The sequence below is a fragment of the Epinephelus moara genome, chromosome 1 (genome assembly GCF_006386435.1).
Source record: "Epinephelus moara isolate mb chromosome 1, YSFRI_EMoa_1.0, whole genome shotgun sequence".
Classification (NCBI taxonomy): Eukaryota; Metazoa; Chordata; class Actinopteri; order Perciformes; family Serranidae; genus Epinephelus; species Epinephelus moara.
Genome location: NC_065506.1, coordinates 41,568,864 through 41,593,575, shown reverse-complemented (window position 1 = coordinate 41,593,575; position 24,712 = coordinate 41,568,864). Strand labels below are relative to the sequence as shown.

Genomic DNA, 24,712 nt, shown 5'->3' with positions numbered 1-24,712 from the left:
ATCAGGATTATTGGCTTGAGTTTACAGCTGAGGATATCTGGTATGAGACTGGACCTTTGTGCAAAGTTTGGTGAGTTTTCACCCATGGGAAGTATGATTTCCTCGGAAGAAGAAAGAAGAAGGATACCTAGGATTACAATAGTGTGATTTGTAGCTGTGGGGAAGGTAATAATAAATAATAATAATAATAATCCACACCCCAGCCACCCCTACCCTTTGACAAGTAAAGAACAGTCCCTAAAAGAGTATTTCCACGCGGTGGTATTGCTTTATTTATTTATTTATTTTACTAAGTTAAAGATTTGAGTACTTCTTTCTCTACTGGAGCAATATAAGCAACACGTCATATTTCTGACTGTCTCTTTTCATTGTTTTCATTTACAGTAATGTACTCATTTTCCTGCACGAGCTTCCTTAAAGTCTCACCTGTTTGGAGCGCGCTCCCGCTCACTGCTTCCCTCTTGCGTCGCGCGCTCCCGTCTCTCTGACATTCCGCCTGCTCTCACGTGCTTTCTGTGTATAAAAGGGTCCCAGTCTGTGCTCATCATGACCAGTGTGTCGCCAGACAAACGGATGAAAATGGAGTCAGCGCTGAACCAGCTGAAGAAGTACACCGTGGTGGTGGCGGACACCGGAGACTTTAACGGTAAACACCGCTCGCCTTCAACCCCATGCTAATGTTAGCCTGGTTAGCATGCTAACTAACTGACCAGGAAGGATAATGCGAATGACCGCGGTGTCAACTGTGAGCTGCAACTGTTAGCATCGATCTCATTTCATTTACACCGGCATGCTAATGTTAGCTAGCTAACTGCGAGGCTGACCAACTGATGGAGGGTTTTATGATAAGTTACGTGCTAACTACTAGCGTTAAAGTTGACAACCTGTTAATCCGATTACTTGTTATTACCGTTACCTAAATTAGTGACAGTAGCTACTTTACGTTAGCCGCATTAGCGAACAAGCTAACTTAGATGACGTCTTTTGCTTTTTCAGTTAAAATGTGAGTATTTTGTTTAAATTAGCCTCTTAACAACGTCACAAATGCCACACAGTGCAGCTACCTACAACTTGCACCAAACAAGCATGTGTGTGTTGTTAAAATACAGATGATATGGTCGCTAGACTAAGTTTTATCCTGCTGTGCACCCTGAGTTAACATGCAATAAGGTGTAAAAAGTGATTTTTGCTTCCTTGTTTGTCCCTATCATGCCCCAGAGGAAAGGGTCATGTTTCTCAATGGGTCAGAATGAGGAACTGTGTGCAGTAATACAATTACACTGTGATGCAAACCAGATAGTTCCTCGTCCAGAGCTTGCAGACTCATGATGACATGACAGAACTGGTTTGTGCAGCCAGGGCATGACTCTGGAAAACTGATCGTGATGCTCTTATTACGCACCAGAGCAGTGTGCTGGATGTTTGCATGAACGTTTTTAAATTTGATACAGCGTGACTTATGTAAAATTGGACAATTTGCTCACTGTAACTTAGTCAAATGATTCTGAGTTGATGCATGCATACAGGAAATGGGCTCAAGAACAGGAACAGCTGTGCAGTGGTGTAATTATAATGTGATTAATCAATCAGTCCATCAACAGAAAAACACTTTAATAAGCGGTCATTGTCTTGAGTCAGTCATCAAGCAAAAATACCAAACATCACTTGATTCTAGCTCCTTAAAAGCAATTATGTTGCTGTGGTTGTGGACTTTGTGAAACGTGTCAGTTCAACATAATTTGTACAGGAACTTTTATAAAAGGTTTATTAGGAACTGTTTTCATACATGCATATACAACCAGAGCACACACTGAGACACAGATGAACAGACATAGCAAAGAAACTACTTCTCAGACATAAAGCCATGTTTGTACGTACATTAATCTTCAAAGTTTACATTCAAGATAGCGCAACTCAAACTTCATTACAGTTGACAAGTTGATAAAGTACAAAAAATGAGCAGTAAAATTATTGAAGTCTAATGTACATCAAACAATTTGAAGATTTCAGCTTGGACTCTGAAAAAATGTCATTTTTCTGACTTTTATATGCTAAAAACAATCAAAAACACAATTGAGTGATTAATTGACATTGATAATAATACTACAAACTAAGCAGGGTGACTTGTTTGCCTGCAAGTACCAAATACTCTTACACATAACTGATTAATCAGTTAGTACATTAACAGTCATTGTCTTAAGTCACTCACCACGCACAAAAAAAAAAAAAAAACATCCTTTGATTCCAGCCCCTCAAAAGCGATTGTGTGCTATTTTTCTCATGTGTTATGGTTTTGGACTGTTTGAAAACTTAATCAATTCAGCTTAATGCGTATAGCACCTTTTCATACATTTTCTTTTACGAGCAATTTGTTTATTAGGTTTTTTTATACATGCATATACAACCAAATCACTCAGATAAACACAAATCACAAAGAAACAGCTTCTCAGACATAAAGCCATATTTGTACATACATTAATCTTCAAAGTTTACATTCAGGTTGGTGCAACTCAAACTTCTTTACAGGCAACAAGCTACTAATAAAGTACAAAAAATAAGCAGTGAAATTATTGGAGTCTAATGCACATTAAACAATTTGAAGACATCAGAGAAACTGGACATTTTTCAGACAACAATCAACGTATCAATCAACTGATTCATCAACAGTGATAATAACTGTTAGTTGCAGATCATCTATTCTAATACAATACTACAAACTAAGCAGGGTGATGACACAGTTTGCTTGCAAGTACCAGATACTTTTTCACCTAACAATGCCCTCCACATCAGCAGTGTCCTTCACACAATGCTGATCTAACAATGCAATCACTACATCTAGCCCTAGTGAATACCTGTGTCAGAAATCTCTCTTAGAGGAAAAAAAATAGTTTGTGATCGTGATAAGAAGAGTGGTTATTCAAGATTTATGCAGCCATTGGTTCCTCTTTTTTTTAAACATTTAAGCTTTGGGTGAATGTTGTAAGATTTCTCAGGTTTCATTAGACAGCCTACATGTTTAGACATGTTATCATCAAGCGGCCTCGTTTCTGTTTCTCATAAGAAATGCAAGAAGTTGGTCAAACATGGTGTAACACCACACTCTTGCTTCACTTACGTAAGTGGGGAAAAAAGGTTCTTTAGAAAAGCTTTGAAGTAACTGGAGGGGGTTCTTGTGAAATTTTGCCCAAGGCTTCTTGGTAACTAATTATCCTGCACAGTTACTGATGGGTTTAAAGAAGATGTGCATTTAGAGAAGGTTCCTTGTGAGATGAAGAATAGATTACCATTGCTTTGGGCAGATGAGAGACTTGTGTGCATACTAATGTGACATTTAGATTAAGGTAGTAATCTGACTGTGATATTGAACAGGCTACATTATGGATTTTTTTTCCATCTAAAGTTATTTTGAATGTAAAGCTTGGTTGCATGAGGTGATTTAGTTGCTTATATTTCCATGCACCACAAAATTGTTTGCGTACAAAGCTGGGGGGTTTTGTGCACACATCTCCTTTGTAGGATTTAGTGACATCTAGTGGCGAGGTTGGAGATTGAAAGCAGGGTTGGAGATTAATTTAAAAGTCCCACAGCCACTCATTAGATTACCATTTTTCTTTTGGCTGGTGTCTGGTGCAGTTTTCCAGCCCTGATTGCAACCATTTCAAACTTCTGCTGTGTGCCAGACTCGTAGTGGCCATTGCAAAAACATGAGTGGCCCCATGTAGAGGCAGTGTTGACTCCATGTATGTAGATATAAACGGCTCATTCTAAGTTAACAAAAATGTAACAGTACTTAGTTTCAGGTGATTATACACGAATGAAAAGCAAGGTATAAATATTATATTCCATTTCTGCCAATATATTCCCCTAAATCCAACACACTAGACCAGTCGGTGCACATTCATCAGTGAGAAAAGAAGTTCCTTGTTTGTCTTATTTTGTGGCTGATAAGATGTTTCTCAACATGCCTTTACACAATCTCTCTGGACATTATAACCCTGATGCTCCAACTAATCGCCAAATCACACAAGATAAAGCTTCACTTCACAAAAAAAAATTGCAATAATTTTGCTAAAATGTGCATTTATTTATTTATTTATTTAACCTTTATTTAACCAGAGATTAAAAATCTCTTTTTTCAAGAGTGTCCTGGCCAAGACAGGCAGCAACATAAGTTACAGACAGACAACATAAAACAAAAATACAGAATAAAAATGTACCCCTCTAAAACAAATAATATAAAACACAAAATAAAATTACGGCAAAGAAAAGCCAAAGAGTATATTAACATGTACCAGAAATGAACCATAAAAATGGAAAAAAAAAAAAAAAAAAAAAATGACATTGGCATATAGAAGATTCAGTACAAAAATCCTGCAACAGTGTTTTGAAACGGTTGAGAGGAGCCAGTGAGAGCAACTATAAGATGCATATTCATGTTCAACTTACAAATTACTTTTAAAAAAGTGACATCAGAATTCTCAACTAAAAATTGTAAAAGTTCTTAGGTGTCAACTTGCACAAAAAAGTCTGTAATGGTGTTCTATTATTTACAATCTTGTATTTGTGTTTAAGGTTTCCTTCATTTACCGAAGGCTGTATATTTATCCAGTTGATGAATTAAACCCCAGGTATTAGACAGATCCAACCCCATCTCTTGGGAATGCTGCTGCAGTCAGCTCTTGAACTGTGTACAGTCTTCTTGAACTGTTGATCACGAGTATTGAGTCCAAACCCACTGACCTGTAGAAGGATCCAGTTTCTTTGTTTTGAAGGGGGGTTGAGAGATAACTGGCCCCAGAACAGACACAAGCTTTGTTCTAAGGCTGAAGAGCTGGCAGCGCCGAGCGGACTCGGCAGCAACAATCGAGAGCTGACATAAAACCACTGTGCTTCATGAAAAGGCTGCTCATGCATATCAAATTAAAAACTGCAGTTCAGTGCTGTAAACTGCAACAGGATGTTTTTAATGTACAGCTCTGTGGGTCACAGAATACATTAACTCAGGCCTTGTTGTGACACAAGATTATTCAATGCTCAAGTTGATTTATCATAATCGTTAGGGAGAGTTTTTAGCATTAAATATTCCATCAGCTACTTATTCAGGAGATTTGCACTAGTTGGTGGGTAATCACTATGTCTAACATTAAATTCAGAGGTGCTGCAGCATCAGCAGTTTTTTTGCTAATTACGGGAGTCCAAGAATTCCCAACAGCATATAATCAACTTTTGGTAATAAGCAAAAGGGCATTAAATCATTAATCATTACCCTATTTAAGCTTTTGTCCTCCTAAAGGCGGTGTTAAACTGTGTTCTTTATGTCAGCAGGAAAAACTAATATACATCTGCTTCCTCAGACTCTGAATTCTTTCTTTTCAGGAGATGGTACAGCAACATTTTTACACAGTAGATGGCGCCATTAGACCTGACAGCATCAGTATGTTGTAGATTCAACTTGACAGTTCTTCCTTTACTTTGGGACCTTTTTAACTTGCATATAGACACATTTTGAACGAATGAGATCAAGGAAAAACTTGAAGTTTGGTATCTCAGCTTGATAATTGGTGGTCAGCTAGTTAAAGTTTGTCAGTTGCCAGTACAGACACCTCTGGGAAAGGTTTAGATGGACTTGCAGCCAGTGATGTATTCATAAATGCTAAAATTAAATAAATTAAAATGATTTTAATTTTTTTTTACTAAAGTGCTTAAATAAATAATAAATGCAAAAATAAAAATCAGACGTGTAACAATCAAGGGAAACAATTAATTGTTACAAATCCAAAATTTTGAATGCCATCTTTGTACTTTGCCCTTTCTCTTTATATTCTCTTATTTTTTTTATAGAGCAGTCATTTAACTCATGATTTGAAATTTGTAAATAAATAAATATAAAGAGAGAGAGAGAGAGGAAGAAAATGAGAGCGTTATGGACATATTTGCAACGTTTTAACTTTGGTAATAAACTTGAGAGTGGGACAGTGTTAATTAACCTCAGCTTTGCCAACACCTGCAGAGCAATAAGGGATTCAGTTAATCATTTAATGGTCCTTCACTGGGTCAGAAAACATCCAGAACCAAGAAAAAAAATTATTAATTTTAAAATAGGTAATTAAGACATCTACCTAATTTATATACCAGACTTGTGGATGTCTCATATTGGATATTTACAAGACTGATTTCTGTGAGAATTTAGGTTTTGGGTGTGTGCGTATGTGACTTTCGAATAACTCTGCCCTGTCTTCCTGTCCTGCAGCCATTGACGAGTACAAGCCTCAAGATGCCACCACTAACCCGTCCCTTATCCTGGCTGCTGCCAAGATGCCAGCCTACCAGCACCTGTTGGACCAGGCCATTAAATACGGCATCGCCAAAGGCGGGTAAGATGTTGCACACAAGTGAGAGCTCAACCAAACACCCTGAAATGAAACCATTTCTTTAGTTGTAATACAGAGGGATGTGCATGAACTTTTATTTAGTGAGTTGTTTTCATGCTTTGTTGTTCTCATACTGGAGAGTGCACAAATTTCAGTGATTTTTAGAACACAAAGTTTTGGTGAAAAATATGATTGACGATTTCAAATAGTTCTTATAATATTTGTAACATTTTTTTCAGACAATGTTTATCCTTAAGGATTAAATTGTGCTCAATTTTGACTGTTTGGAATCATCTTACTTCTGTTTAGACATAAGGTAAATTAATCATTAGGAACAGTAAAATAGCTGTTGGATTACACCGAAGGTCAAACCTGAATATAAACAGCTTTAAAGTGTCATTTGCTAAAGAAAGGGAACATTTTATGTGGTTTTGCAGATGTTGCTCAGAACATGATTCCCCTGTGTAAGGTGATGACAAACTTCCTTAATTTACAGCAGGCAGTTAACTGTATTGTGTTAGTTGATGCATTTTTAATGAATGTAATTCTTAGACTTATGTGATGGGACTGTGGTTAAACATTTCAAAACTGTATTTAGTGTTTGGAGATGTTCTCCACACTTTGAGGAGATGGTGATTGGATTTGTGACTTTGCAGCTCACTGGTAGCATACTTAATCTGTCAGATTTTGCTTCAGTCAAACAACCTTTTTGAATGTGCAAAAGCAGCTTTAAGAACAATATAACAACTACACAATGACTATTTTCATAAAATGTCTTTTGCGTTTGGTTAAGGGGAGATACCTCCAGTGAATTGGGCGAAATTTCTAACATACAGTGGTGTGAAAAAGTGTTTGCCCCCTTCCTGATTTCTTACTTTTTTGCATGTTTTCCGCACTTAAATGTCTCAGATNAAACTGCATTTTGTGTTTACTTGTGTTATCTTTGACTAATGTTTAAATTTGTTTGATGATCTGAAACATGTAAGTGCGGAAAACATGCAAAAAAGTAAGAAATCAGGAAGGGGGCAAACACTTTTTCACACCACTGTAGATATCACCATGAAACTGCCCCAGATGATTAATTACATTCAGTCAGTTATTTATTGTATTACAAGTTTTATGAAAATTTTACATGCAAATACACAAATTATGCGTTGTGTATTTAGATATGTGCTGATTTGCTTACATTTCCACAACAGACATCTGAACATTGGATAAACCCAGTTTCAACCCTTGTGTTTCTTCTTTTTTGACACTTTGGAGTCAAAGGTTTTTAAAGAGAAAATTGTGGATCTCTCTTTTTATCACTCCATAAATTGGAAAATACTGTCAACACTCATTAAAAAACAAAACAAAAGTCACCATGGTTTCAGGACTGGAATGTGAAATTACCATGAACTTCAATTAAAAGCCCAGTCCCTGTTAAACGCCCAAGCCCTTTTACTAGACCGGTGTGGATACACATTTTGACAAATAAACGACGTCTCAATCAGATGCCTGGTCTGGTTGCCAAGAATTTCGTTTTTTATAGATGTTCTTTGGATGTATGTATAACCGGGTTGTTGCCTACCTCAAAGTATGCATCCATTCCTCGATTACCTGTAAGTTATCAGTTTATCAGTCCACTGATCAAAAGAATCAAAGAGGTGTTTCATAAATATTAATCCAAGTTGTGAGGATTGTTTTAACAGGATAGAGTGATGTTGTGTTGGTATGCTGGGTACCGTAATCCTCGGGTGCCGTAACTCTCTCTCTATTTGATGCACTGCCTGTTGGAGCTAGATCAGATGAATGATTCATTATTAATATATTATCTGAAGCCTAATTTTTAAGCAAGTAATATTCATACTGGTTTAAATAAACTATTCGGTCGTATTTCCCGTCTTTGAGCAACAGTTTTGTGTGAAAGAAATTAAAATCCTGTCCCAAATATAGGCCTGTTGGTGTCAGTGATTTAAGCAAATAATATCCCAGGCAATTAATTGAAGTTTTACAGCGGTCAGTGCTATGAAGGATATCTGAACAAACCCTGGGTCAAAACCTTAAATATAGAAAGGAATAAAACAAGAAAGTTTTGTGTGTGCAAGTGCTGCTGAGGTGCTACTGGATCACAGTGTGAGGACAAAATCTTATTGAAGGAAATGGCCTGTAAAAGTATGTATTGTAAAATCCCCTACATCTTTAGATAAAAATTTAAGACACTACAGGTGAACAGGGTAAACTTTTAAAACACATTGAAACTCCCTTGGTTGATACTTCTCATTTTTTGTGTTAAAAAATGTATATTTTGGACCTTTTTTTCTCCTCTTGTCTGAAAGAAGACATGTTGGAGAAGAGAAAATAGTCCAAAAACTTTAAATTGACCAGTGCATGAAAAAGGGGTGTCTCTCCTTAACCAGCTCTCTAAATGTTTCCTTCTCCATCCAGAACTGAAGAGGAGCAGGTAGCAAACACTATGGACAAGCTGTTTGTGAGTTTCGGGCTAGAGATCCTCAAGAAGGTCCCAGGCAGAGTTTCGACTGAGGTGGACGCCAGGTAGGTGCAAATAACATGTCACAACATGGCAATTATGACAGGAAGCATGTTACAAAATGTGCGCTGTCTTGAACACTTCAAAATAACACGTGGACTGAGAGAGAGATTGTTGGTTATGTCATCACTCTTGTCTGAAAAATTATGGTGTGACTCTCTCTGGAGGCTTACAGTAAATTCCTTCTACAATGTTTTGCTGTTCACTGGGATACTGTCACACAATAATCCCACCCTTACAACATTAAATTAAGGTTGGAATTTCCTTAATTAGTCAGCAGCCACATCAGTCTCATGCTCACGGACATGTGGAAAGGAGGAGCCGGGGATCAAAACCAGCCCTTTGCAATTACTGGACAACCAGCTCTACCTGCCGAGCCACTCAATACATTATTTGAAATTAGTCTTAGATAAAACAAAATAATTGTGTCCCCAGCTAGACTGTCTCTCTGTGTTTCAATGTGTAATGGCTGTGTTGTTTTCTCTCCATCTCACAGACTGTCTTTTGATAAAGATGAAATGGTGGCTAAGGCCCTGAGGCTCATTGCTCTCTACGAAGAAGCAGGCATCAGCAAGGAGCGTGTCCTCATCAAGCTGTCATCTACATGGGAGGGGATTCAGGCCGGCAGGTGCGCATGTAATGTTATATATGCTCGCTTATCGTTAATTATCTCTGCCATGCATAAGCCTGGAGGGGATCATGCGTTCGGTGGCGTGTTTGTCCATGTGTGTATCTGTCTGTCTGCAGCGAATCTCACAAACTACTGGATCAATCAGCCTAATATTTTTTGCGCACATTTATGTTTGTATGCCCATAGACCTCTTGTGGTTGCCGTGACGCAGAATTAAAAAAAAAACATGTTTTATTTACTCTCATATATTGTCAGTGACGCTGACTCAACACAATCACAAGGATCTTCAGATTAATTCCATACCCGATATGTTATAATCCACTAAAGTTAGGCACGATACGAGATGAATAAATCCCCATTATTGTTATTATCCAGACTGTAATGGGCCTTTCACTCTGCCATGCAGTAACTCGCCACCTCCAGTCATTTCAGTGAGGGCAAAGCAGCAGAGGAGAAGCGCTTTCAAACACAGCAGCAGGGATATGAAGCGGTTGCCGCCCCACGTGAACGTGCACAGATTTTGCTCCACTGCACAGAATTCATCGGCTTGATCTGCTGCTGGTTGCCGCCTGGCTTTGGCCAATTAAATAGCAGGCATCGTGGAAGCAAAAACAAGACGATAGCGGAGCTGAGAATGTTGGTGTCTGAATACGTGGAAGTACAGTGCTAGCAACTTAAAAGGACAACTAGAAGAAAAACTGAGCCATGGATAACATTTGAACAGGGATGCACAATACTGGATTTTTTGCTGATATCTAATATGATGATATTACAACGTATTCAGTAGGGCTGTACCCAAATATTCGGATATTCGAATATTCGTTTCTATGGGTAGGTATTCGTTATGAAAATTTGGTATTCGATATTCGTGGGGGGTTTTTTTGTTTGTTTGTTTTTTTAACATTTTTTTTGGTGCTAAATGTAGTCTTTTTGTTGTTGGTAAATGTAGGTTATCAATAAAAATCAAAACTTTTAAATTGCATTGTTAAAAATGTGAAAATATAGTATAGCCTACCAACGTAGCTTGTGCGCACGGCACGCTTGAGCGCATCCGTCTGAGGCTGTGGATCAATGCCAAGTTTTACCACTTTATCACTATTCCCTCTAACTTGTAGCTGTTTTTTCGTTATCTTTTGAATTTAATATGAATTATGGAACCGTTTTTGTCAACGTTTGTTTCCCCCGTTTTGTACAATAAATTATTGTTTAAAGTTTCAACAAGTTTCTTTTGGAGTGCGTGACACAAGTGTGTTTTGAAAACGACCGCGGACTGTCACCTGCTCAACGCATCAGTACCTTCGGATGCCATGACAGTAATAGCCAATAATGTCAAAATATCATTTACAGACCGATTTAACAGACGATCACTGCTGCCCGACCCGCAGGTCCATTTGCGGGTCCCGCGGGTTACGGGTCGACCCGCGCATCACTACTCAGCTCAGTCTATAAAGGCTGTACACAACAGTAAGGCTATAGACATTATATTCTATTCAGGCCGGCAGAACCAGCAGCGCATCGGCTCTACAGTGCACGGCACTGCTGATTAACCATTTTATTGCAGCACAGAGTGTCTGCCAGCAACCAATTACTTGCAGAGGCTTCCTACAACTTGTTTCAACGGTTCCGATTTAATCAGAAGACAAATTAAACAGGATGACTAGCCAATGTGAAAGTCAAAAGAAAGCATAGAATAATGTACTGAAGGAGACTGTTGTGCCATCACATTTTTTTTGTGGTTTGAGAGCAAAGATCCGGCCGCTGCTGTGCAAAACTCCGCAATATAATTAGGTCCGAATGTTAAAAAATGGTATTCTGGACAGCCCTAGTATTCAGTGATCATCAAGTGTCTTCTGTAGTGGAATTAACATCATGTCATGCATGTATACTGTTATCATGTATGTTGGCTGTATGTTGGCTGATTCTGATAGTTCATTTTAAAGCTGATATTTTTAATTCCAATTATTTGCTTGCTTGCTTTTTATCATCCATGATGCAGGCATGAATAAACCCAAACAATACTCAACAATAATGATGCACCATTGCGTAGACATAAATATGAAGCCAGCCTCCAGGAACTGCACTAAACTGTCAGATGATTCTTGGAATAGTGGCAAGACTATGTAATGTAGGTTCATGTGGTGCACTGTGGCATTTTAGAGACCAAAAATAAATGAAAACTAACTGTCAAAATAAGTCAGGTTGCAGCCTTTACCCAGTCACGTTTGTTTTGCTCTGTGAAATAATTGCAGTTGGCTGAGTGCCACGCAGGTAGAATTTGGGGTGTTGGCTTATCAGCTTCACTCAGCAGTTTATACAAGGAAGCCTCGTGGGTACATCACGTTTTCTTGAGTGTCCCAGTTGGTTTCAGAAATGAGCTCATTCCCATACCACTCAGAACATTCAAGACACATTGTTGTTGCAGGGAGACAGCTTTATGACCAGATACCAGACATTCATGATGCTGGCAGACAGAGTGCCCCGCCTGTCAGACCCCCCGCCCTGCCTCACTGACGAGGAATCAGTGATCTCATTCTTTTTGATAGTAAAAAATATATAGTTATTAAAAAATAGAGTTGATGTTTCAGGCTGATATATTCCCCCTTAATAATGTGTAGTTTAAGTATTGCGTGGACACATTATTGCATGTGACTTTTTTATGAAATATATTTGTTGTGTTTGTTTTGTGCAGGGAGCTGGAGGAGAAGCACGGCGTTCACTGCAACATGACCCTGCTGTTCTCTTTTGCCCAGGCTGTAGCCTGTGCAGAGGCAAAAGTCACACTTATATCACCCTTCGTTGGACGCATCCTCGACTGGTACAAGGAGAACACAGACCGCAAAAGCTACGAGCCACATGAAGACCCAGGTAATGGAGGCCGTCCATTGTACACAGAACAGTTGTTTTTAGAGAAAACTCCACAGGGCACCTTAAACTTCCAAAAAACTTTTAACACTACCGTCTCACTGAATGAGGAGGTATTCTTGTTTTAACTGTTGATGTTTGACACCTCCAGGGTGGGAGGTAAACTGAAGTCTTAATTGGTGCACTGAATACATTCACAATTTAATGAAAAACAAAAACATAATTAGCGATAATTTTGTATCAGCCCCAAGCTCTCTAATTTGAAAATTTAGTAAGACAGTGAGCTGTGACTGTCACATAAACACGTGGCAAGTGTCCATGCATCAGTGGTTAGAGAGAATAGTCTGTTTCCAGTTTGTAACAGTTCCAGTTTAACCAAATTTTCAAAAGTTGGCAAAAGAAAATGCAATTTATTTGCTTTTTCATCCACTACTGTGATGCGAATATTGGGAATTGATCACGAGATGATGTAATTAAAAGAGCGCTAGTCAAACCTCCAGTGAAGGAAAACAATTGATGTATAATAACAGAACACCCTGGACAATGGAAATAGAGAGTTTTGAGGAGGGCTGGGCAATATAACGACTGTGTACGATATCTCGATATATTTTCAAGGAAGATATGAATTTAGACAACACTTTATATCTCAGCACAGCTCCGCTCCACTCACTCACTCACAGTTTCTCCAGCAACACTCAGAGAGACACAGAGCTGCTCCTCTGTTTAATCTGTCTGTCAATTCGTCTACAGTGTGACATCTGTATTTTGCACGTGCTACGCTAAATCAGTGTGTGAGATGAAATTACTGCAGAGCACATGTAATCCAGCGTGATGTTATGATTCTAGAGGAGGCAGTTACATGAGGTTGTACAGTTGACATCGCTGCCGTCATTTCTGGTACCTTTTATAGGAATTCAAAGTTTAACAGATTAACGATTGTGATCTGGAGTAACATGCCACCACACCGGAGAGACCAGTCTCTAACTAAACCTGCCAGTCTTTTTATGAACATTTTTGTGTCAGTTGAGGCATCAAGCCTTCGGATGTAGGATGACAGACGAAACTAGTGATGACAGCTGTTGAATGCCGTTTGTTCTGAAGTTCTTTATAGAATGTGATTTTTCATCTTTTGTCACATTATCAGGATCAGATCGGCCTGCCACTGCCATCTGTAATCTGCCTGTCGTGTTCTAGATTAATCGTTTTGTTGATTGTGTGTTGAGTGAAACACACCCTGTGTATTTCCCAGAGCACAAGGTGACATCCCCAAATTGTGACCAGCATTCCAAAAATCCAAAGCTGTTCAGATTATTATCACATATGACAAAGAAAAGCACCAACGATCATATTTAGGAAGCATGAAACCAGCAAATATTTGGCTTTTTTATGCCTCCACACCAGCGATAGTCATGCCCAGAGGCATTATGTTTTGGGTTGTCCATCTGTCCCATTCTTGTGAACGCATTGTCTTAGAAAATGTCCCAGTGGACTCCACGATCAACTTTTTAAATCTTGGTGGTCATAGGTCAGTGGTCAGTGTGATGTTGCATCCGTCTCATTCTTGTGAAAGCAGAATCTCAAGAACCCCTTTAGGTAGGGCTGGGCGATATAATGACTATGTATGATATATCAATATTTAGACAACACAGTTTATATTGATATAGGGTCATGTTACGTTACATAACACATATCAGTGTGCATCTCTCCCCTCTCACACTCTGTGCACAGCTCTGCTCCACTCACTCACTCACAAGTTCTCCAGAGAGGCACAGATCTGCTCCTCTGTTTAACCTGTCTGTTAATTAGTTTACAGTGTGACATCTGTATGTTGCATGTGCTACGCTAAATCGGTGTGTGAGATGAATGCAATCACCGCAGTACCACATGTGGCTGCATGTGTGGGAGACAGAGCTGCTTGATTGTGTCAGGTGAGCACATGTTTGCTAGTTTGTGTGTGAGGTGGATCACAGCGCGTCGCTGTTCTTGGTAGTTGTAGTCTATCGTGTGGCATGGAGACAGCCTGGATGAAGGCGACAGATGTGTTTTTATACAAGACGTAAACGTGGACAAAGTGTGTTTCACTCCTTCCCTCCCTCGGCCTCTCTGTTGACGGTCTGTGCATAAATAAGATTAACAGCCCAAATAAATGAAGCTATTTAAATCATTTTCCAGCACTAGATTCATTTTAAAGGCCATGGAAAACAACTTTTTAATTTCCCCCACATAGATTTTTAATAGTTGCAAAGTACAGTGGATTTAATCTAAAGTCAAAAGTGATCAAATGATGACATTTTATATCCCAAAGGTCAACTTCTCTGTGACATCATAATGTTCTGCAAAAACACTTCTCTGGCCATTATTCAATGCCATATCTCAGGAACAGAAAGGGAGACATTTGATCAGATACTGAATGGGTGACACCAATCTTGGGTGTCCACCTTGAAACTGTGCTGATTGTATAGATCTTGTGTGTTGCTGAGGGACAGGTGTGTGTGAAACATCCGTGTTTCCACAGACATGAATGTAAACTGTATGTGCAACTTGACTGGTTGGTTGAGGCATACAACCTCAATGAATTCTAGTTGCTTAAAAAATGGCTAAAATAGTTCGTAGATTTTCAATTAGTTGTTTTTGTCAAGTGTTGAAGTTCCTTCCTGCAGCCGTTCAGGTTTTCAAACAGTTCAGCCTTTTGCCAGTTTGTCTGTTGGGTATTTGTGGATGTTTTTGGGCATGGTGACAGCAGTCCTCTTCCTCTGTCGCTTATAAACTGAGAGTTTGATGTCAGAGCAGAGCGCTTGGAGCAGCCTTTCTTAAGAGGAAATAAATACTCTCCACGGGGAAATGCAGCATTGCAGGTGCAGCCCAAATATAGCAGATGATGTCTGTTTAGGTTGAATGTACTTTTCTGGACAAAACAAACTTTGTTGATCTGTTCGCAGTTGGCTAAATATATGAGGATCCATTTTCTTAAACTGATTCTGACACCACTTTAAAATTGACCTAACCACTAAATTTGGAACAGTCATGATTCTGTTCGTAAACGTCATCATCATCATAAACGTCATCACATTCACAGGTGCATCTGTATTGTTGATGAAACAGCATTGCTATAGGTGCTCCCTTTGTTTTGTGGAAAATGTGACGCACATGTTGTTTTGTTCGTCCCCTTGTAACCCCGTGCCTATAGATACCAGGAGAGGATTGCCGGGAACAGGCGGTTCTGAAAGTTAAGCGATAGAATGATAGTTTTATGTACCTGTGTGGTGATCCATGTGCAGCTGTGTAAAAAACCTGATCCATAACTAAGAAATGACACATGCATAAGAGTGGGGGAGTCACTGCTGTTGTTTAACAGCAGCTCATTTCTGGAATTTAAGCCGTTGATGTGACATAACTGTCATGTGACAGTATGCATCACTCAGACGAAGATGATGCAGATGGAACACATACCTGCCAATTACATTATTAACCTCTTCCACTGCGTAAGAAAGCCGGCGTCCTCGGCCGACATTGCTGTCTTTCAGAGGCTGAGCGGGGTGATGTGTTTTTTAAACTAGAGTGAAGATTCTGGTTTTATATAAAACTAGAAGACCTCAGGAATCCAACCATGACATGCTAGCTTGTCGGGAGGGGGTTAAGTAACACTCCAAAGTTGGGCGACTTTTGGCGTGTTGGGCCAAAACCTTTCAGTTTTTTTGCACACAGTATAAATGTGTTATTTTCACTTGTGGTATTTGAATATTGCTGCATACTGGGGTCCCAAAACAGTCTTAGAATTGTATTAATTGGGTATGACTGAAAAGCTGAGACTGTTGCGGATTCAATGAGCCCCATTTTATTCATCTATGATTATATTCGTCCTCATATTAGCCATTTTATTGTAGTGGGATAATTTTTTTAACCGACATTGCAGTCTAAACTGACCTATTGTGACCTCTGGGATGATCACAGCCTTGTGAAACTTTATAACCACATACTGGAGACCTCAGGCATTTGAAGGATGTACAGCTCTCATAAGTATATTGAAAATCAGGGGGTTTCCAGAACAGACGGGCTCGCCATCCAGTCACCAAAAAATGCAATTCTTACAGTGAGTTCCAAATGTCAAAAGTTATTAATACCAAATCACAACATAGATTTTTCTGTGGTGTTCCTCAGGGTCTTGGTGTTGTTCAATTTTCAAGTGGTACAGGGTGTCTACAGGTCTTTAAAAAGTCTTAAAATATCTTAAATTCAATGTTACAACAATAAGGACTTAAAAGTCTAAAATTTGAATTTGTGAGATCTTACCTACTACAGACATTTTATCTAATTTAATTTATCCATTGTTCATTTCTTTTTGTGAAAATGAGTGAAGACTTTCTGTGTAAAAGTCCACATTTCTAATGTTACAAATCTTTAAAGGAAACTATAATACTGTCATTTTACTTCATTGTTGCACTTACCTGTTGGCAAAATGTAGATGGACTTAAGTAAGTAAGTACATTTTATTTATATAGCACTTCTCACAGAGAGGACTCACAAAGTGCTTCACAAGTTAAAATACAAAAAAATACAATAACAGAAACAATGCAAAATACACACACAAAAAAAAGTAAAGTGCAGAGATGATACAATGGACAATTAATGGAACGCAAGCCTAAACAGATGTGTTTTTAACTGCTTTTTAAAAATGTCCATGGAAGAGGCCGCTCTCAGCTCATGAGGTAGTGCATTCCACCATTTTGGTGCAACAGCCTTAAAGGCTCTATCACCTTTCGTCTTTAGTCTTGTGTGAGGGACAGTAAGTAGGTGGCCTTCAGCGGACCGCAGTGACCTGACAGGACAGTGAAAGGACACCAGATCCTTCAAGTATGCAGGTGCTTGACCATGGAGGGCTCTGTAAGTGATGGTCAAAATCTTGTGCTGGATCCTGAAATTAACAGGGAGCCAGTGTAAGGATGCCAGGACTGGAGTGATGTGAGTGAACTCACTCTAATAACCATATTCCTTCTTAACACTTACCCCTGCACAAGACCACATACACACTATTTACCTTCAACGCTTAAATAAGTAATTTGTCCAAAATTCTGACCTAAAGTTGGTCAAAAAGAGTCATAAAAACATTAAATTGAACCGTCTAATACCTGTAGACACCCTCTGGTAAAAATGGTTTAAAAATGGGGGGGGAGTGGAGGAGGTTAATCAGTTGAACGGGAAGTACTTCATATATAATATAATTGGCACTGTCTGAACGTGATGGCGCTGTGCCCAGACTGCTGTTAATCTAGTGTAAGCAGGCTGGCAGCTCACATAACTGCTCTTGACACCAGTTTGCAGTGCGCCACTGGACTGCCCATTGCATTCCACCTTATTGTGCACCCTTCCTGCCACAGCAGCGCTTGGCAAGTCACCAGAATGACTAAACTGGTGCAGGAGAGGATACAACTTCACTGTGGCACAGCGAAAATGCCACTGATCGCTTTGGCCCTGCACTTGCACAGAATCCAAAAAACCTCTTCAGATAAAACATTATCTATTACCTGTGTAGTGAAAAAGACATTTCATTCAGCAGGGAGAGGTGTTCCTGCACATTTAATGAGGGGATTGTAAAGCTACTAGAACGGTTTCAGAGCCTTTACATGGAGAATACCTATAATATGATGTGATCTACCATAACGTTAAGTAATCCACAAACCTGTCCAGGAGGTGGCATATGCATATTAATTAGCTAATGTCTAGTCTTGTCTTTGATCTCATTATAATAACTATATTCATTAATCGTTGCGAGGCAAATCCACACAAGGCCATTGAAATCTTTATCTCTTTGCATATCCTTCCTTTTACACACACCACATACATGCATTCCTGTGGGTCATACATGACCTCACAGTCGAGCTAGCTTTTTTTTATTTTATTTTTTTATTATATTAGAAATGATTGAGCTGTTCCCATGATCCGGTTGAACTTCTTATATATATTTTTTTAAGCGCTTAAAGATTCAATCATCACTTAAAGGTATGTTGTGCAGGTATGTTGTGCAGGAGAGCCAATGAAAACAAATGCAGTAGTTCTAGTTGTCATATCGACATTTAAGATGTGCTGATTGATTCAAAATGTGCAAAAAAAACATTTCGCCTTATAAGTTGGCAGCAGCTTTTGTGCTGCACAGTGAATAAGATACATTTTTCTCAGTCTGTAGCTCACTAACTTTGAACTCATTAAACTTCCTATTCATTTTATACTTGACTAATGTAGGCTAATGAAGTCAAATTAATTTCTATATAACATATATATAATTAAAAGTAATCATAATGTATATAAACTTTCCATTGTAGGAACAATTGTTGCATAACCTTTAAAATGAGCCACGTCTTGGCACGCAACACAGGTCTGCTTCTGCTGTACTTAAACAACCGGCACCACACCCCTGCTTAGTAATGTATAATCTATAGGCTTGCTCTGTATATGAATAGAAAATTGATCTGTGGAGATTAAATGCTATTAAAGGAACAGTGAGCAGGATTTAGTGTCATCTAGCCGTGAAGATTGCAGATTGCAACCAACTGAAACTTCTCCTGGTTAGAATTCCTTCAGTGTTCATTTTTCAGGTGGTTTTTACCAGGAGCCGAACGTTCTGCGTAGGTCTTTTCTGCTCCAAAACAAATGGATCAGCTTATTTAAAACACTGAATCAAGAAGTTTAAGTTTCAGAATTCGACATTTCACCTGAATTTTCCACCACAACCACCAAAAAAGGAGGAACCACATGAATTAAAATACTATCTCATAAACAAACATCCTTTTGCTTGAACTTTGATAAGGCTGCGTTTAACTTAAATGGGACGGCCAGTCAGGTCTGACATCACAGATGTTGTCATGTTGAGCATTTATGCATTTGGGCTTTAAGTTTGTTCTCCCCTCCTTCCCCAGGTGTAGTGAGTGTGACCAAGATTTACAACTACTACAAGAAGTATGGCTACAGCACCGTGGTGATGGGCGCCTCCTTCAGAAACACAGGGCAGGTGAAAGCCCTGGCAGGCTGTGACCTGCTCACCATCTCCCCAGGGCTGCTAGGAGAGCTCAACCAGGACCACAGCGCCATCACAGAGATGCTCAAAGTGGAGAAAGGTACTGTTGTGTGAGCCAGAGGCTGCATTCCTGCAAAATACTGCTATCAGCATTAACTTTGCCAGTTTTATTTTCATTGTGTACAAACATACAGTGAACTAGAAGCATAACAAGAAGACATTTGAGTATTATTTAAAACACCAAACCAAGATGATTGCAGTCTCATTTTGGATTTTACAATCAGTCTTAACAGCGTTTTAGTGTCATTTGCGGGTGTGCTGTGATGCTGCTCCTCTCCAGAAACACACACCACAGATATATTTTTACACCCGTCTTAAGGTAGCTGCAAAACTGATGGAGGATAATTGATGGATGCGAGGAGCAGCTGCTGCAGAGATGAATGCAAACTTTTAGACACTGGTGTTCTGCTGCTCCGTCTGTGTCCAGAGTACGCTCTGCCCTCCGAGTGTGGTGCAGTGAGTAATCGAACGATGTCTGTATTCCGATAGCGCTCCTAATGAACAGTCCAGCTCAGATAATAGAATATCAATACGTGGCGGCAGATGTTGTAACTGTAAGTGAATGTCTGGGAAAAAGTATAAATAAACTACGTCACATGCCCCCATTGACACAAGAAGTTCATTCACAGTCTGGAGCACATTCCAGGAAACCTCCGTCAACATCACCGATGACAGCAATGACCTCACTGAGTCTGTGGTGGATTTAATTTGTAAAACAACCAAGGCAACTGTCCCCAAAACTACAAGGAAGTCATTCCACAACCAAAAACGATGGATTACCAGAACCATCAAACATGGACAGTTATAAAACAGCAGACAGAGTAAATTCCAGTGCTCAGGTTACAGGCGCTGACGGGATCTCATTTCACCGGAGTGGTGCCTTTTTATGATACCATGCGACAAATAAATGAGTGAGTGATTGATGTGTCGACCGAGCCACGACAGTGACTGTGGATGGCTTTATCACAGTGTCGGTTTCGGTTACACCCCTGATGAATACATATTTTCATGACATGAGGAAACCATACCTGTAGCTTATATGTTCTTTAGCTTGTGTAAATGCAGACAGTGTTGGACTGACAACTGCAATTAAAATGTCTCAGGATACTTTATACTTGCGTCAAAGAGATAAACATGATGTTTTTGAAGGGAGGGGTTGTCAAGAGCTCCAATGCTCCCTGTCATCGCCCGACTTCGGAGGGCACAGAGAGTTGAGATGGAATTCAAAATGAATCAGATGACACGTCGTCAGCTTGATGTTAAAACCATATAGACCCACAGAAGCAACAAATTAAACTTCTAACATAGATGTTACCACGTTTCAACGTCTCCATCCCTGCAGTATAGATAGTTACTACAGTAATTTTGTTCTTGAGGAAAGAGCAAGCATTATAAGGCACGTTGCTTTGGGGTTTTTATATCTTCCCTAAAATAATCTGTTGATGTTATCCGTTTAATGGACTACTTCACCTGCAAAAAGATAATTTGTCTATCAGTTATTCACTGCGTGTTACGTTAAATTTGTGAAGAAAACTTTGTATTTCTTGCACGTTTCCACGGTGAGTGGAGAATCCAAAAAAAAAGCAAGCATTCTTAATGAACTGAAGTCATTGTGGACAACGTTTAACAACAGCACAGCTATATCAAAACATCTTTTCACAAAGTCTCACAAAACTTGTGCAGTTCAATCCAAGTCATTTATCCAGTCGTACTCAGTACTTTCCAAACACATGCATTTCACTGAAACATTCAGCTCTGCTCGAGTTGAAACACACGTGTGCGCCCAGACATGTTATTCATGCATGAGAATGTTTGTACTGTTGTGTTTTAAATCGTAATGTTTTAGCAAAAACGCATTTGGATTATTAAGTGTACGACTGAATAAATGAGGCTGGGATTCTTCTTCAAAAGTTGTGTGAGCGTTTGTAAACAGATGTTTTGGTATAAGTTTGCTGTTGTTAAACATGATCCCCGTTTCCTTCAATTCATTAAGAATTTTTTGGATTCTCCGTTCACTGTGGAGGCATGAGAGAGAAACAAAATTTTCTTCATGAATTCAAGGTAACAGGTTAAGTTATTGATAGACAAATTGTTATTTTGTGGCCTTTTAATGGAGGTTTTAGTGAAGAAAAAGCAGGTTAAAAGATCATGAATACAAAAAATATACTTGCAAATCACTAGTTTAACTGTTTGGTTTTTTTCTACTTTCTACTATTAACGAAGGCATTTTCTTAACATCCCAAGAAGCCCCCTTTACTGTAAACCATCTTAAACATCTTTTTTTTACAACCATATGTAAGACCTGAAAACTAAGAGCCCTGCACTTGTTTCCACCTTGACCTTGATGGTTTGTTTTTGCAGCCAAGGCCTGCGACCTGGAGAAGATCCACCTGGATGAGAAGGACTTCCGCTGGCAGCACAACGAAGACCGCATGGCCGTGGAGAAACTGTCGGACGGCATCCGCAAGTTCGCTGCTGACGCCATCAAGCTGGAGACCATGATCAAAGTATGTTTTTAATTGTTTGTTTGGCAAATGTTTGTCTACGAGCCTGTTTACACCTGGTATTAACATGCATCTAGGTTTATGTGATTACAAGTGGATAGAGAAATACAAGCGCTAACTATCACCAAGACACTCAAACCACTTGCTGAGGTGGTCGGGGGTGTATTTAACCACATATCTTCTGATGCTTACTGATGGGTCAAAGCAAGGACTATGTCATCAGTGTAAGGTGTGGTGGTTATTTTGGTGACAGCACACCAATCTTCTATGACATGCCCATTGTGCGACAAAGTGTACAAAGCCTTGCGTCACCTATAATCGTTTTGCCCTACGGAAGGAGACGTGTTGAATTCTGATGGCAGCAATCTCTCCAGCTGCACTGACACAAAGTGACTAGTGTGCATGCTAGCGACAACTGTGCGCTGGACCCTTTGACCTTCTGTATGAGCAGGGTCAGGGAGTAACAGAATACAAGTAATGAAGTTACATATTTAAAATATGAAGTACCTGAATACAGTTACTCATACTTTGTATTTTACAGTCACAGTGAAAATTGGGGACATTTTGCAACATGCAGTTACTTCCTTTTTAAGAAAGTGTGTGCAGTGCACGTGCTACATGGTAGTGACAGAGGGGATGCACAGCCAGGAACCTGTCATGTAGTTTTGAGCTCAGCAAGACGACTCGCTCAGGTATTACAAAAGTATTTAGAATATGTTATTTAGTGTAAGTAATCTAATGGAGGGCATTACAGATTACATTTAGGGCATGTATTCAGTTATCTTTACCAGAATACAGTTTAAAAGTAACCCTACCAACACTGAGTATAAATGACGTAGGCAGAAACACAATCTGAACACAAGTGGTCAGCTGCAGACGCATGACGGACACAGGTGTGATCTGCGATGTGTCTCAGCTGTCCTCTTGCGATCTGATCACTGAAACATGTCAATTCCAGGTCTAATCATCATTATCTGGTCTTGCTCTTAAAGTGTGTCATGAGATTAAATATCTTTGTCATTATATTGTCAGTGATTTATCTGTTGGCAAAGATATATACACAGGCAGTGTTGCAAGTTGTGTGTACAAGCTAATGTGCTTGCTCGCAAAGTCAGCATGTTCAGTTGATGTGAAGACGGCTCTTTATAGGGCATTTTGCACTCCGCTGTATACTGCCCACTTGTGGCGCTCTTATGGGAAGAGCACCATGCAAAGACGTAATGTGGCCTATAACGATGGCATGAGACTGCTTCTAAAACTTCGACGATGGTGCAGTGCCAGCCAAATGTCTAGACTATCATCATCCAGACTGTGGGGCCTCTGGCACTCCAGCTTGTTTGTGGGTGCAGTTTTTTAAATTCTGTCCATTTTTATGAATTTGTAAAATGACGTGTCTGGTATTTTTTGTCGGGTTTTTTTAAAGACATTTTTATAAATTGTATTTATTATATTGTATTTTTGTACATAGATGATTGTTTTTGTGTGTGGTATGCTATGGACTTTTCTCTGTGTCCTTAAAGTCAATCTTCTGATTCTTCTTCTTCTTCTGATTCTTCGTCTTCATCTTCTTCTTCTTCGTCGTCTTCTTCTTTGTCTTATTCTTCATCTTCGTCTTATTCTGATCATTATTATTATTATTATTATTATTTGTCTTCTTATTCATCTTCGTCTTATTCTTATTATTCGTCTTATTATTCTTCGTCTTATTCTTATTATTCGTCTTATTATTATTCGTCTTATTCTTATTATTCGTCTTCTTATTCGTCTTATTCTTATTTTTCGTCTTCTTATTCGTCCTCGTCTTATTCTTATTATTCGTCTTATTATTCTTCGTCTTATTCTTATTATTCGTCTTATTATTCTTCGTCTTATTCTTTGTCTTATTCGTCTTCGTCTTATTCTTATTATTCGTCTTATTATTCGTCTTCTTCTTCGTCTTATTCTTGTTTTTCGTTTTCTTACTCGTCTTCATCTTCTTATTTTTCGTCTTATTATTCTTCGTCTTCTTATTATTCTTATATATTATTATTATTATTGTTATTATTATTATTATTATTATTATTATTATTATTATTATTATTAATCAGGCTCAGTGTGTGTACTCGTACAATATATAATAGAGTATATAGTACAGAGATGATTTCATTTATGCCATGTGTTTGATAAGCTGTGTCAGCTGACTCTTGTTTTTTGTCATTTTCTAATCACAGGAGAAAATGCTCAATGCGAAAAACGGCCAGTAATGGACAGACTTGGCGTCTCCGGCTGCACTGACGGGAAGTATAAGGTGTTAGTAGGCTGCCTTCTTTGACTACAACTACCTGAGTGAAGGTCCAAAGCACCAGAAGGCCTTCCCTCTCCTCATCTGACCAAACTACAGAGACGTTCCTCCTGAATGGACACCCGTCCTCTCTTACGCTGGGATTAATGCTGTGTGTTTTCTGACCAAACATAAATGGTGACTGATGCTAATGCGGGTGTGGAGCTGCAGTAACAAAGTCTAATATTTGCTATAAATTTGACCAGAAAGGGATCAACTTTGCAGATAAAAATGTCTTAATGAGACTTAGTCTCACTGAGTAATATGTGACTACTAGAACGGACCATGAGCACTTGTTGGAAGGACAGGACCACAATTTTTCTATCGACATTCGGACAGGGCAGAACTTGATAAAAACCATTGTCTCATCATTCCTCAGAATTTTTTGCTCTTTGAATAAATAAAAAAATCTCAGTCATTACAGT

The 24,712-nt window shown here is 39.0% G+C and overlaps 1 protein-coding gene across 1 annotated transcript; it reads left to right on the top strand.

The window, feature by feature from the left end:
• The first annotated feature begins 458 nt into the window (after window positions 1–458).
• taldo1 (transaldolase 1) lies at window positions 459–24,708 on the top strand. Its single transcript, XM_050039503.1, has 8 exons — window positions 459–646; window positions 6,251–6,374; window positions 8,799–8,906; window positions 9,398–9,529; window positions 12,222–12,397; window positions 19,306–19,503; window positions 21,825–21,970; window positions 24,178–24,708. The coding sequence occupies exons 1-8, from the start codon at window positions 547–549 to the stop codon at window positions 24,208–24,210; spliced, it is 1,017 nt and encodes a 338-aa protein (XP_049895460.1). The 5' UTR covers window positions 459–546; the 3' UTR covers window positions 24,211–24,708.
• Window positions 24,709–24,712: the final 4 nt, after the last annotated feature.

Coding starts and splice junctions, on each gene's coding strand:
- taldo1 (XM_050039503.1), top strand. CDS start 547: ATGACCAGTGTGTCGCCAGACAAACGGATGAAAATGGAGTCAGCGCTG. Junction 647..6,250: donor GGACACCGGAGACTTTAACG/GTAAACACCGCT, acceptor CCTGTCCTGCAG/CCATTGACGAGTACAAGCCT. Junction 9,530..12,221: donor GAGGGGATTCAGGCCGGCAG/GTGCGCATGTAA, acceptor TGTTTTGTGCAG/GGAGCTGGAGGAGAAGCACG.